Source organism: Hippoglossus stenolepis, chromosome 20, assembly GCF_022539355.2.
Source record: "Hippoglossus stenolepis isolate QCI-W04-F060 chromosome 20, HSTE1.2, whole genome shotgun sequence".
Taxonomy (NCBI): domain Eukaryota; kingdom Metazoa; phylum Chordata; class Actinopteri; order Pleuronectiformes; family Pleuronectidae; genus Hippoglossus; species Hippoglossus stenolepis.
The window spans coordinates 7,157,209-7,171,770 of record NC_061502.1 but is presented as its reverse complement, the minus strand read 5'-3'; the positions used below and the strand labels follow the sequence as shown (position 1 = coordinate 7,171,770).

General features: G+C 43.3%; 1 protein-coding gene across 7 annotated transcripts in view; it reads left to right on the top strand.

Annotated features, from left to right (window-relative positions):
* Window positions 1-14,562, top strand: part of LOC118099782 (kelch-like protein 29) — a 225,524-nt gene that overhangs the window by 207,240 nt on the left and 3,722 nt on the right. For all 7 annotated transcript variants that reach the window (XM_035144545.2, XM_035144542.2, XM_035144541.2 and 4 more), the window contains 2 exons: window positions 5,478-5,671; window positions 14,137-14,281. In XM_035144545.2, the coding sequence (XP_035000436.1) occupies window positions 5,478-5,671; window positions 14,137-14,281 (339 nt within the window). The remainder of the gene's footprint in view (window positions 1-5,477; window positions 5,672-14,136; window positions 14,282-14,562) is intronic.

The window sequence follows — 14,562 nt, the reverse complement described above, 5'->3', positions numbered from 1 at the left end:
GAGGCCGATGGTCGCCAACATTGAGTCTGGTTATACATATTTCTTTGTGTTTTTTCTCTCTGCTTGTTCATTGTGGGAACTGTTGGAGTTCTCTATAATTTGAGATTATGTGTGTAATGAATTGGCGCCATCCAAATAAAACTGAATGAATTGAATAGCATTGTGAATGAATGAGACGTAGAGAAAGTCTTCATTAACCCTTGGGGCACCTTGAGGACATTCTTTGTCCATGAAGGGGCTAAAAGGAAAGGTTTTCTAAACGCAGCCCTAAGGGTTAAGCTCCCAACCAATGGAAACTATTCTATGGTATTTAACGTATGGTATTATATACTTTGTCCATAATGTAGGTTGTAGGGATGTCACGAGAACCAATACTTGGGTGTTCAGTTTTATAATGTCAATAGTCTTTTCTTTTTATTTAGTACTTGAAGGCTACATAGCCACTGTTGTATTTTGTACGTTGACATATTTTTATAAAGGAGGAGTTTTTTGTAAATGTTTTTTGCCGTGGTAACAAATTGGGTATATTGACATCCCTAGTAGGTTGAAAACTGGTATATTAAGTACCATCAGTTTATTATGTGCATTAGGAGCAGACAAGCAGGTGGGGAGACGACAAGTCCATCCAAAATTCTCTAACGTGTTCTTTTCCTGACGGGTGAGTGAAGAGGAAAGCACAGAGATGGTACTCTTCTTTACCAATGCGATGACGTTTATACCTTGACATGGGATTAAAATTGTGTTCTGCGACGCACCAGTCACAGCACATGCTTATTAAGGATGTTTTTCTTTATCCAGATTACACACTCAGAGGAAAATCTGTTTGCCTGTATCTGAAATGTCTCTCTCTCTCTCTCTCTCTCTCTCTCTCTCTCTCTCTCTCTCTCCCTCTCCCCATCCAAACGGTCTTCCTTCCTTTCTTTCTGTCTCTCTCTCACGACACTGAAGAACACAATCATTGTTTGTTCTGTTGTAATCCTGCAGCAGCATTTTCCAGATGATTGTCCCCGCATGATAAAACAAGCCCTGTCAGGAGCTCCAGCCGATTACATGGCTTCATGCAGAGATCAGTCCTTGTGTATAAACACTGAAGAAGAGGAGGAAAGAGAAAGAACAATCAATGCAGCGCAACATGTTGACGTATAAACTCCTACACTGTCTTAGTGACAATAAGAAAAGAGCTCTGTCTGCCTTTTCTGTATGACGGAGAGATTCAGAGGAAAAGGAGGGATTTCTTCTTTGTTTTTGTAATGAATGCAGTTTTTCATTCTTCCTCTGTCTGTCTCTCTCTCTCTCTCTCCCTCCTCCATCTCATCTGCCTTGGAGACATAATTGAACAATATACTCCCACTCAGAGAATCTTTTTAGTGTCAGTTCTAATGTCACGGTTCATATTAAAAGCTTGATGGTGAATCAGTCATGTAATGAATTTAATCAGATTTGTGACCTCTGAGACAGTCGCAGACGTCGACTTTCCTCTGACCTGCACTTGTTCGCTTTCATCAAAAACTCCTGACCCATTTGACGGCTCGATAGCTGTGCCGTGTTTACATTAATGGCCCCTTAAAACCCCTCCTCTTGATCCGCCGCTCGCTAAAAGAGACGGGGGTCTCACTTGAGCAAGCCATTATCTGACAAAGTTAGACTGGCTGTGGTTGTTCGGCATATTTTACATATTCGTCTGTGCTTCTCTCAAGACAGTGAAGAGGGCAGAATCCGATTCAGATCATTTGAACCGCACAAAGTCCTCAGAGAAGATTACCTTCGATTTTTAGGGTTGGATTGTTTCAGGTAATTTTAAAGCTTCACAACCTGTGAACACAATAATGACGTGTTATCGCCTTGTGAACCTGTGAAGATTAACAAACAGCTGCTTATTTACACATTCAGCTGACACTGATCATCTAAATAATCAGTATCTGTCTAGTTTCAGCTCTGTTCCTGGTAACTGATGGAAACCGAAAAGGTGTAAATGTCTGGCTCTGTAGCAGCTAAGTGCTCTACTGTGGCCCTGGAATTAACATTCACACTAACAGATCTGATCGTAAGTGGTAAGCTCTAAGTTTGTCTGTTCACACCTGGTATTAAAATACATCCGCCTCCTGTGACCACTTGGGATAGGATATCACTTCCCTGCTCTAGATGCAAACTAGAAGGGCACTCTGAGAGAGGATACCTTCGACAAGGCTAATGCCATATCTCGCAATATTTTAAAAAGTGAAAAACATCCTGGATGCATCCCCTTAATCTACCTGTCCTTCCTTGGTCAGTGTTTATTTTGTGGCTACAAATTAATCAATGTACAGGTACTGAGAAGTGGAAAATTACTTTGGGTTCACGATGAAACTTTGACGGGTCAGAAATGTCAGATGAGTAGCTGTGTTCACCGGCTAGATGCTAACTTGTCCGTTGGCTGTTTTGGTGATCTCAAAATTTACACTCAAAGCAACACTTTGTAACTTTTACTAAGCAACAGCGCCCTCTGCAGCCACATGCTTTGATTCTGTTCATTGTCTGAGCGATGAAATGGTTTTAATGTAGAGAAAAAACAAAGCCTAACAATCTGTTGACCGGAGCGCTGATGGTGTCGTCCGACTCACTGAGACTCAACTGTGCGAGGGATATTACCCTTGAGCCCCGGCTTTACGAACCAAAAGATTTACAGCTGAAACAAATTCACCAAACCCTTTCAGAATTCCTCATATTTTAAAAGTTTCCTCTCTGAATATAGATGTTAAACGCTGGTTTTAATGACTTCTCAGTCTCAGCGTTTCTCTTGGGCCTGAATCCGACAATTTTGGCTGCGACCATCAGTTACACCCTTCTCACCGGAGGCTGTACCTGATCACCGAAGTTGCACAGAGAAGAAGAACAGGTGTTCAGGGTGAGCAGAAGGAAAGGAGAGCAGCTCCACTATTCCAAGTCAGTAAGCCATCAAACTAATTGTGGAGCTGCCATTTTTAGATTTAAAAAAAAAAAGAGTTGCATAGTGTTGCGGTTGAGCCAAACTTTGAAAATGAAAAAGCTCAAATGAGCTGAGGAAAACTGAAAGTTATTGCAGTTTTTACTTTGTTGTGTTTTCAGTCAAGTTTTTTGAGAAAACGTCACATTGGAAACCACATGACAGGATCTGAGTGATGTGATGTGAAGATGTGTCTTTACCAAGATTTTAGTCTTTCTTGTCTTTAATCTATTTTCATCGTGGCCAGCTGTTTGCTGTAGTTCCTTTTGGCCTCATGTCTTAGCCCCTAATAAGCTTCACTCCGCGCTGTCTGACCCTCACAGTTCTGCACCTCCTCTGATGTGGTCCGAGGGGTAATTACATCTGCCAGAGAATGAGACATGTGTTAGTCCTTCTGTCTCAGCCCAGTTACTCAACCTGATTCTGGTGTGTGTGTGTGTGTGTGTGTGTGTCTGTCTGTGTCCATGTTTTCACACTGCTACTTGGCACACTGAGTGTTCCGAGTCCACCTTTTCCCAGAGTGTCTTCTTTGTCTCTTTCTCTGACTGCCAGTCAATTTAAACCCTTCGCATCGACCGCTGTTGCCAAGGACATGATCAGACCCCTGAAGCGAATATTCCCGAAGGCTAATTCGCTCGTCTCCTCTTGCGCTTTATCTCGCGGCCTGGAAGCTGGAATGCAACCGGCGCTTCCAGGTGTCATTTAAATTCAGCCTAACTTTGAAAAAGGAGCTGAAGCAGTGAAACATCTGCAGCTGGAAAATAATATCTTTCCACACATGTACGTCTTTGCGGGAGTGTTTTGTGAAGAAGTGAATATGAAAGTAACAGGAGCAGACACCTGATGAAGTTCATTGACCCCTGTGGGAAAATCACACTTCAAAAAATTGCCTTTAAATTGACAGTGTGAGGGTCCTCGTTTCTTAAATGTTTAGCGTTTGAAGTGTGAGGATTCTTCTCCTGGGGGACGCGTGGGTTTTCATGTAAAGGTGTTTTTTTCTTCTATAACAAAGAGACAACCTTGATTAAGGAGGCTTGCTGTTGTCTGAATGGATGTGTGTGTTGTAATCACAGATCCTGGATCCATTTGCGGCTCTTTAATGAAGCCCACTCCAGCTGGAAGGCTGTCGGCGTGGCTGCTTTGATCAGTGGCCCGTGGACACAGGATTGCGCCGCTAACACACTGTGCTAATGGAGCCACGGGGCAAAAGAAATACACACAAACACATGTCTGAACACTCACAAATGCAAATGTGAGAAATAAACATATAAACACACCCACACCCTCCACTTCTGACAAGGGCACGGCCCTGCGAACGAGCATCTTCTTGTCATGCAGCCCATTGTGTCAGGGCCCTTTCATCTGTCTGTTTGTGCTGGTTCGGGTCGGTTGAGTTTTCAGGCATAGCGTTGAAGTCTCTGCCAAAGGGGGGGGGCTCACCGAGGAAGGTCCAGAGCTCGGCATTGACACACAACCCAGCTCTAGAGAGTAATGGCTTGTAGCTCCCAACATATGTTGCTTTGGGTAATTGCTTTAATTGCTGTCATTGTACGTAATGGTCGGTCTTTTTCATCTTCCCTGGTGGTGTAGGCATTCTGCTAATTACATCTGTCAGCCCTGCAGCTAAAACGAGCATTTCTCTGCGAATTCAGACCAGTTGGAACAAAAAAATCTGAATCTTTCTGTATACTGTTGGTGTGTGTGTGCGTGTGTGTATGTGTATAAATGAGACGGCATTGTAGCAGAATAATTTACAGACTCATGTGGATCTTTTTAACGTAAGTGGGGTCATTAAATCCGTCAAGTGTGAACCTCGATTTGGTTCTTACATCATTCATCACGATTTAAGATGTTTTCTTCCTCTTTTACACCAAACTTGTCAGGTAAACATGGGTTTTTCAAAATGCAGGTAAACCCACAAAAAGCTGATTGACTACTTTCACATTGCCGGTAGAGGAGTTTCTGTGTTGTGAGTCAGGTCCGTCGTCACAAACGTGTAGGACACTGTGAAGCTCTCTCAACTCGCTGTCTTGCCATTGTTGCATTTTGCTCGACACAAAGAAAAACATTTACGTTGCGCGTTGTCAGTGACAAATGTCATTGCTATTTACACGCCAACGCCCGGAAGTTCAATGCGAATGGTAACGGCGCATAAAAAAAAGAAGTGTATGCATTCCTATTGCAGACAAAAGCCCACTATACCTTGGATAACAAAAAAAACACTATATTTAGTAGCACTTACATATAGCACTTTGTAGTTGTACTTGCTTGATTCTTGTTGTTCTGGGTTTGTACCCTCATGGTTGAATGCATTTATTGTTAGTCGCTTTGGATAAAAGGGTCAGCACTAACCCTAACCCCTAACCCGAAATGAAATGTAATGTAATATAAAAAAGTTTTTTGGTTTTTTTGACCAGTGGAGACTGTCATAACTTTTCAAGATGAAAGTTACTCTCATTGTGTACAAAAACGAAAAATATCAAAAAATGTTAATTCTTATTTCTCTTCTCTTAAGATACGACACCATCACCAACCAATGGGAAACAGTGTCTCCCCTGCCAAAGCCGGTCCATTCTTCAGCGGCCACCGTGTGCGGAGGAAAGGTGTACGTGTTTGGCGGCGTGAACGAGGCGGGGCGCTCGGCCGGTGTCCTCCAGTCCTACGTGCCGCAGAGCAACACCTGGAGTTTCATCGAATCTCCCATGATAGGTGAGAGGGGCGACGGCTTCGCTGTTATTGTCACACATTCACAAGCGCTTTCATTCACACGCAAGCTTCGGCACAAAGTGTTACATACAAAGAGTTATGTCCTCTGGGGGATGTGTTGCCATTGTTGCCGTCACTTTTTGTATCCTCACAAAGCTGTTGTTTCCTATCTAAAGTGCTGTGTATGAGGATGTGGTTCGATAATCCCAATTGTTTTGTTTGGTTTCTTTTCCCTCATTATGCCTTCCACATTTTCCATTTGAGAGCAAACAATCCACCCGCTAGTTAATTTGCTCTCCTCTAACACATCAGAAAAAACATGAACATTAACGCTTGGTTTTTAATAGCAATGTAACAGCCGAATTAGAAAAGTTACATATTACTCAAACCATTAATTTACATGCATTGCTTTTATATGTGGTCGCTGACATCTTCTTATGTCTTTAGAGAACAACCAGTTGTCGTTGAGCCTCCATCATCGTTTCCTGGTTTCCTAGCAACAGGGTTGTCTCAACTCTACCCACTTAAACATCATCTCATGTACTTGACTCCTATGGTTGAAACCATCAACTCCTGATTGCCATTTGAAGGCAACTTATTGTCACACAGTAGATGAATGCCCAAGGCTCTATAGTAAGTGGTTCCTATTGCCTCTGCACTTCATGCACTGGAAAACCCTCACAATGTCTTTAAAGCTGCTTTCAGTACATGCACTGATTTATGTGAGAACACAAATGTTGATTACATATACATGAAAACAACTTAAAACTAGGAGTGCTACACTTTGAAAATATGCAACCGATACATGCCACCCCCTCCCGTTGGCCCCTTTCGTCAAAACATATGAACGTTCACTGACCGACAAGGTCAGTTAGTGACACACAGGTTCGCCAGCCAATCATTTAATTCAGTACGAATTAGCTTTTTCAGACAACTTCATCTATTGACAGCCAGCGGGACATTAAGCAGATTTTTAACAACTCTACCTTAATGTGTGGAAATCCCATTTTAATGTGCTGGTCAGTTTTCTGGAGGATAAAGAATATTGCAAACCCACAGTAGTCGTCAGTATTACAGCTTATTACAGCGAGAATGTTGATCCACACTCGTGTCAAGAGAGAATTCAGTAATCAGTGTGTGTGACCAGTCGTTCCATATCATTGCTCTGTCACTATAATGCTAAGACCAAAGCTGAAATAACTTGTTGGTCTGACAATAGTTTTGACATGTTAGTGGCCAAACTGTTCTGTAGTTATTCGACGCACAAACCTGCCGCCACATTCCAGTCGAGGCCACCAGAGGCCTGTGAAGGACGCTGCACCAGGAGGAAACCTTTAACCAAGCTGCCATAACTCAAGGTAGCAGGAAAAACGCTCAGTGAGCAGCTGTGTTTGCTGTGGAAAGATCCAGAAATATGTCCTTGTAAGTTGCAGCACAGGGATGATGGCTGTTGATTTAAAAAAAAAAAAACACCCAAAAACACATCCTGCTACTTCTCGTTTAACATTCGGGTCTGAAAAACGTATTAGTCACACAAACAGATATGTGACGTTTCAACTCGAGCAACACAATTAATTGCTCTAAAATGATGGTTTGACCTTTTGGGGAAAAATGCATTAATTTGCCCCATTTTGAAGAATTAAACAAGAAACATTCTCATATTTGTCTCTTAAATATAAGGTTTTGCTTCATTTTAAACCCAGTTGTTAAGCACATTTATAAACAAACCCAGTTGACCAAAGTGCTGAAAGAGAAGAAATCAAATTTGATAAAATAAAAAAGCTATTTTGTGAATAAAACCAACTTAATGACACTCAAAAAGCCTGCAAGAACACAAGGGTCTTGATTTTAGTCTTAAACATGGGGGCAGAAAGGGAGCACTTACATGTTAAAGAGACTGTTCAAAGGTTGAGTGGAAAGGGGGCAGAGAAGCTCAGAGAGGTTTTCAGGGCCCAGATCCTTTAGTACTTTAAAAACTCAGATTCCATCCTGAACTTACCGCGAAGCCTGTGCAGTGATGCAAGCACAGGTGAGATGCTGGGTCTAAAGTCAGGGGCATCTGAAGTCAGCATTAGAAGACGGATTGCCTCACAGCAGCTCAACGAGACTGTCCCATTCGTAAGTCCCCTTCAAATGTGGCCTCTCATAATCAGGAAAGACAAAGGCTGCGTTCGAAATGTCCATTTTGCTTTTCGAAACCTTCCTAACTGAAATGAACCAGACATATGTCAGCAAGGGTTAGGAAAGGAGCTTCAATGCTTCCTAACTTATGTCCTTTAGCATAGGAAACGTTGCTCTTATGACACGATCCAGAACTGAATCCTCACGTGGTCCATGAAAGTGCCGTTGTTTGTGGGTGAAGGAGCCGGCCCCTGAATTGGGACACAGCTGCCGTCTCTCTTCCTGGTTCCAGTTACAAAAGGTTATAACAACATGTTATATCTTGTTTGTTTAATTTGCACACAAACAAAAATGTAAAATCAATAATTAACTGTTTTATGTTGGATTAATCTTGGGTGGTATTGATCTTCTCATCTACAAAAAAAGCACAAAAAAAAAATTCCGATGATGTTGAAATAGTCCTTTAATTCTGCAACAGAAATCTTATTTACAAAGCAAAATAAAAAATATATATATATTTACTTTCATTTAGATGAATTTTCTACGCAAATATGAATTCTATATTTGAAACTGGATTACCCCATTTAGGATGTTGGCACATGATGGATTCACGGGGAGGAGAGCTGTCTGAATGCCGCTCACAGAAGAAGAGAGGCATTAGTGTCGAGAAGACACAGGGTCACAAATGAATATCAATTCAAATGTTTCCTGACACGAAGTTGTTCTCGTGTCATTAAAGCGCCGGCACGGAGGCGCTTCCTGCAGCGCCGTGGCCCAGAAACCGGCTCTCTGTTATTAGTGGCCTTTTACAGACACACACTACTATGAGCGAAATGATGATTATGTAACCCGGGTGTTTGGGGTGAGAGCTGAATGGTATTAAAGGGCTGGCAGAGCAGCTGGCAGAGGAGAAATGAGAGGGAGAGAAAAACACACAACCAAACACACACACACACACACAAACCTCTGCTTACCTCATATCAACCATACATCCCCTGGGGGCACAGGTACACAGCACATGAATTATGTAACGAGCCAGGAGGTTACTCCGCGTGTGTGTGTGCACGCATTGTGTTTGTCTTTTTATATATATGTGTGTGTGTGTGTGTATGCTTGCGTGACAGATGCAGACAGACACACCGTCATCCGTCAGGTTGTAGATGAGCCTGCATCTGACAGCCAACGAGCCAGGAGATAATGGACGGGTTTAGTGCTTCCTGTGAAATTGGGCCGGCGATGATTTTAGTGAGCGGGTGGGGAGCACTTCTCGATCAACCCTCTGCCTCCCTCCATCACTCTCCCTCTCTAATCTCCCCGTTCATCTCTCTCTCTTTCTCTCACCCCGTCCTCTCTCTCTCTCTCTGTCTCACTTTCTCCCCCCCCCACACACACACACACACCTCGCCCCTCTGTCTCTCAGTGCTGTCTTATCGACTGACACAAATACAGCTGTGTGTATGTCTGTGTGTGTGCGTACGTGTGATATCCAACTGCTTGGACCATCTCCCGCCTGGACTGCAAATGGGTTTCACAAACACATATCAGGACCGACTTCCTCTCCCTCGCAGAGTGACAAATAATATTGCTCGTGCCAAAAATAGTCAAGAAGTCTATTGAGATACGCGGTGTCTCAACGGCTTTGTTCATCTATACCGTCCTTTGTCTTCCACCTGTCTAGTGAGCGCTGTATGTGCTGGAACATGGAGCATAATTGAGCACCCACACATGCAGGAAACTATTTATGAAGCCTCATTGCTTTTCTCAGAAGGTCAACTCACTGCAGCTCACTCAAATTACCAAAATGCCAAGGTTTCCAGATATTTGTCTCTGAGATTTCTGCCTCAACCCCACAACAATGGAGGTGAAAGGAATTTTGTTTGTACCATGACATTAGAAAAAAGTCAGCCTGACACATCTCAGAAAAAATGTCCTTGCTACTGAGAAAAAGCCGCAGACCTCTTTAATTTATCATTTCTGTTAGCGCTGCAACATAGATTAGGCAAATAGGACTTTGACAGGCCTTCCAAAAAATTTCCCTGAAAAAATGTTTTGCTGGATTTGTATAAAAATCCTTGAACACGTATCTCATTTGATCGAAATTAGAAAGACTTTAATCTCTTTATCTCTTTTTACACACACACACACACGCACACATTTATATATATATGGGATGGCAATGTTGGTCTACCCTCATCCAAACATATCTCGATAACAAGCTCACATAAAATACCAATCATGCTAAGCTTTAACATAAACATGTTGTTATTCTTATTATGTATACGTTGAATACTGTTTATAAAAATGGGCTACATGATGGCTCTCCAACAGTGAAGCCAAAGTGTATTGGTTGCCCCCTGGTGGTTGGCTGCAGTATAGTTTGTACACCCTGCCTCCTCCATGTTAGTGACTGGGACAAAAGTTGAGGTACACGACAAATACCTTTTTTCTGAAAGATGGTTTCTGTGTTTTTTTGTGGGTAGGTTTGTACAAGGGTGTATTATTCCTGTAGCTTTAGTTTTAATTAGTGATGTGATGCTCAAAGGAAATGTCATGATTGACTCGCTTAAAAAGTACAAGTGTCACTAAAAAACACTAAAAGGAGAATTCTTTTCTTTTCTTAATTTAGGTGAAGTGGCTCAAACAAAGCCGTTTACAATTATACAATTTCACACATTCTCTCTGTCTCTCTCACACACACACACACACACACACACACACACACACACTCCAGCAGACCCCCCCTCCCCCCAGTTTTCACCCAGCATGCTTCACCAGGTGACACAGGCCTCCATTGACTTGTCGGCTCGGGGGACAGGAGAGTCGAAACGCCACGTCCAGATTGCTCCATCGGGAAATTGACTGGCGAGCAATTACTGGCACCCATGACGTCGCAGCCAAATGGGGAAGGGCAATTGAGGGGTGCTAATGGAGGAAGAGGAAGGGAAAGAGCAGGAGAGGTGGACAAGACGTTTCCATAGTTACCTAATTGGACATGCCCCCGTTCCCACATTCGTTCTCTATCATAGCGAATAAAACACATCATCGTCTTCCTGCTCTTTTGGCCCCGTCATTTCAAAGGCTGCTCTTATTCTCCTCCCACCACATAAAAGGACATTGTGTGAAAGAGAAGAAAATAATAATAAGTTGTCGCTGCCCCAATTACCTTGTTGTTATCTTATCTAAGCTTCTGGCAGCGAGAAGTGAAGGTTCTTTGTCCTATTTGTCCTACTCCCTCATGCTCTCTGCTGGGACGAGGGACGCCGGAGAGGATAGCCGCCACTTTGTCCTCCATCTTTATTTTTCTTTGGAGGAGAACATCTTGTTAGATTTCTTGGTCCTGCTCCATGTGTGACTGCACGTTACTGTGTCGATGTTGTGCCGCGGCTCAGCGACAACGCCCGCTGTTAGGGAGTCTGTATCAGAGAGAGCAGTCTTATCTAGATCTGCACAGTATCGGTTTGATGGAGTTGCCTGTGATATATATTTGTGTGTGTGTGTGTGTGTGTGTGTGTGTGTGTGTGTGTGTGTGTGTGTGTGTGTGTGTGTGTGTGTGTGTGTGTGTGTGTGTGTGTGTGTGAGGCTGTGGTTGCGTTCCGGTTTTACAGCATCAGATATCTACTGTTATGATGCAGGAATCAGATAGCGATGGATGTGAGGTGAACAACAAAGTGTTTGTTTAAACAGAGACCACAAATTCCATTATGGCTGTGTGTGTGTGTGTGTGTGTTTTCACTGGTTTGCTCGTCCTTGACCTCAGCCTGAGGGTCCGCAGACTAGGTGACTAAGCTGTTTTAGCAGGGTGTGAGAGGCTGTGTTAACTTGTGTTGCCCTGCAGGTGCAGCTGTATTTCTACCACTGTTGCGCTGTTAAAACCTTGTTTTGTTTTCCGTCTTTTTTTTCTCTCCTTCCCTTCAGTAATTCTTATGCAGAGTGTGGTCAGATACTTGCATGAGTTTTCTAACCTCCGAGCAGCGAAACCACACAGGATGTATTGCAAGGGTTTGTGTGAGAATTAAAAAGTTTTCAGCTGATGCAGACGATACGTGCACGCTCTTTGCTGCGTGTTGTTTCAGCAGAAACGGCTCGTTTTCTGCATCGGCGGCCAGGGGATAAGAGCGAAAGCAAAGTGGTGGAGAGATCTTGAACCCCGACAGCAGTCCTCCGAGGCTCGCTGGTTGAGAATGAGATTTACCTGCCTGGTGATCCTCCAAGCACTGTTGGTCCACGAGAGAGAGAGGGAGGGAGGGAGAGAGGGAGGGAGGTATGAAAAGATGGTGAGTTTCTTTTGGGGGGAAAAAAAGAAAGAATCCTTTGAGAGGATTGTGTTATTATTCTGCCTCAGGTGCCGAGCAGAGAGAAATGAGTGTTCTGTGTTTATGGGACCTAACACAAAACACCATGTACACGAGCTTACACACACACACACACACACACACACACACACAGAGACTGGCAGCGGCATATCAATGAGATGAAGATGGTAAAAGAAAATAAACACGTCAGGCAGATTGCGAAGACCAGTTGAGATAAGTAATTGAAGCTGAGGCATCCGATGGAAGTTACCATTAGATCTCAGTGTGTATATGATCTGTGTGGTAAAAGAACACATGAAACAATCAAGTGAAGTCAGCAAACTGAGTTGGTTGGTCCACCACTTTAGTGTAGACTAAAATATCTCAACAGCTATTGGCTAGACTGACATTCTGTTAAGATATTCATGTTCCCAGGAGGATAAACCACCTTTGAATCAGGTGATCCTCTGACGTTGGCATTAGTGACTTTGACATTTGAGTTTTGTGTTCCTGCTCAGGATGATTCATAATAACTTTGATGAGCCTTTAAATTTTGTTCTTGCGCCATCATCAGGTCAAAATGTACAAAATGTATTAAAGTAACGAGTTTAGTGCACAGACTGTATATAAAGATGGACGACACATCTCCACTTTCCCTCACTATCTAGAAATGAAAATACCCCGGATATGAATGAGCCATCTGGCGCTGATGGAGCTGTGGTATTAAGGTCCTGCCAATATTCACACTCGACCAATCACGAGTCAGTCTCAGTGGTCAATCATGACATTTGACCCAATTTTTTAAAGCATCAAATAAATCAACTAAACCAGAAAAATGAACACTTCAACATGCATCAGTTTGATAAGAACGATCTCGAAACTTTTACTTGAAGTGCCTATACTGCAGCCAGCCACCAGGGGCCGTTTGAGACGCTTTGACTTCACTTTTGGGGAACACTCATGTCGTCCGTCTGTATGCCAATTAGCTAATGTTTGCATTTTAACAAGCTTAAGGGTTAACATTAAGCTTAACGTCGGTATGCTAGCATTGCCATCGGAAGCATGTTAGCACGCCGATGCTAGAGCTACTAGCATGGCAGCGACTCCTCTCAGCGGCTGGGGTGAAGGCCTAGAAAAGGGTTGAGGCGGTTCACTACAGCAGAGGAGCGTTTGTTGGCTTGTGTCATCATTACCAGGGCATCGGACTTCACCCCTCCTGCCGCCCGTCCCCGATGAGGGATGTCCGTCGGCTGTGGCAGAAAGCAGACGGCAGCTCGATGCCAAGTGAAGGTGCATTATTCATGCCGGGTGTAAATTGGCCAGCTGCAGTCTGCTCGAGAGAAATCCCTCCGAGTTTGAAATACACGTCCTCTTCCCACACAGCACGGCTGCTGCTCGCGAGCTGCGGGTTTCCAATGGCATCGTTCCACCCAAACCACTGTTTCATTTTGTTTCCCCATCATCTATAATTCTTCCGCGGTGCTCCTTCAACGCCTCAGCGCTATACACTGTATCAGATTGAATTATACAGTATGCACAGTATGCAGTATGCCAACCTGTTCACTCATGTATTTTCAATATATGTGCAGTGTTTTCCTCTTTTATTTATTTCGCCCATTCTCTCTCTCCCCCCCCATCTATGGAGGTGCCAGAGGTTGTAATGCAATTGTGAATCATTGGGACTTAGGTAACTCTTATATTGCTGCCCAACCCAAACACATTCAGGAGCAGAACCCAATAAAGCCGCAGTGATTTATGAACAGTGCTTTTTTACCGGTTCACCATCTATTCTGTTTCTTTCTCGCCAAGCAATCTTGTGAATGGCACATCTGTAAAGTGATAAGGAGAATGTTGATGATGATTTTTGCATGCGGCCGGGGGAAACCGCGGGGAGACGAATAGGCGGAGGAAAATAAATTGAGACCATTACACTGAATGGAAATTTTCTGCTGTGTGAGAGAATGGTGTGCAAACAATGGTTGTGTTTTAACAAAAAGCTCTCCTCTCCTCTCCTCCCCCCCCCCCTCTCTCTCTGTCTTCCTCTCGTATCTCTAGATAACAAATACGCCCCTGCAGTGAGCTTAAATGGCTTTATATTCATCCTGGGAGGAGCCTATGCTCGAGCTACCACTATCTATGACCCAGACAAAGGCAACATCAAGGCTGGTCCCAACATGAATCACTCTCGGCAGTTCTGCAGGTAAGAGATTATTAATGCAGCAGCGCCACGTGTAAGTTAAATCCCCAGAGTGGATTTTTTTTAAAGAATTTTTATTTTTTTTTCTTTTCTTTTCTAAATATCAAATTCCAGGTCTGTCTTGTGCGAAGCTTCAAAAACACTGAAATGATTTTATTGCACAAGCTTTAAAAGATAAAACTCACACTGATCCGTCAGTCGTCGTGTTACAACACGAGGCTAACGGCTGCACAGGGAGAACATATTCAGGCCGGCTAATTAAAGTTTTAACAAATCCAGTTGTG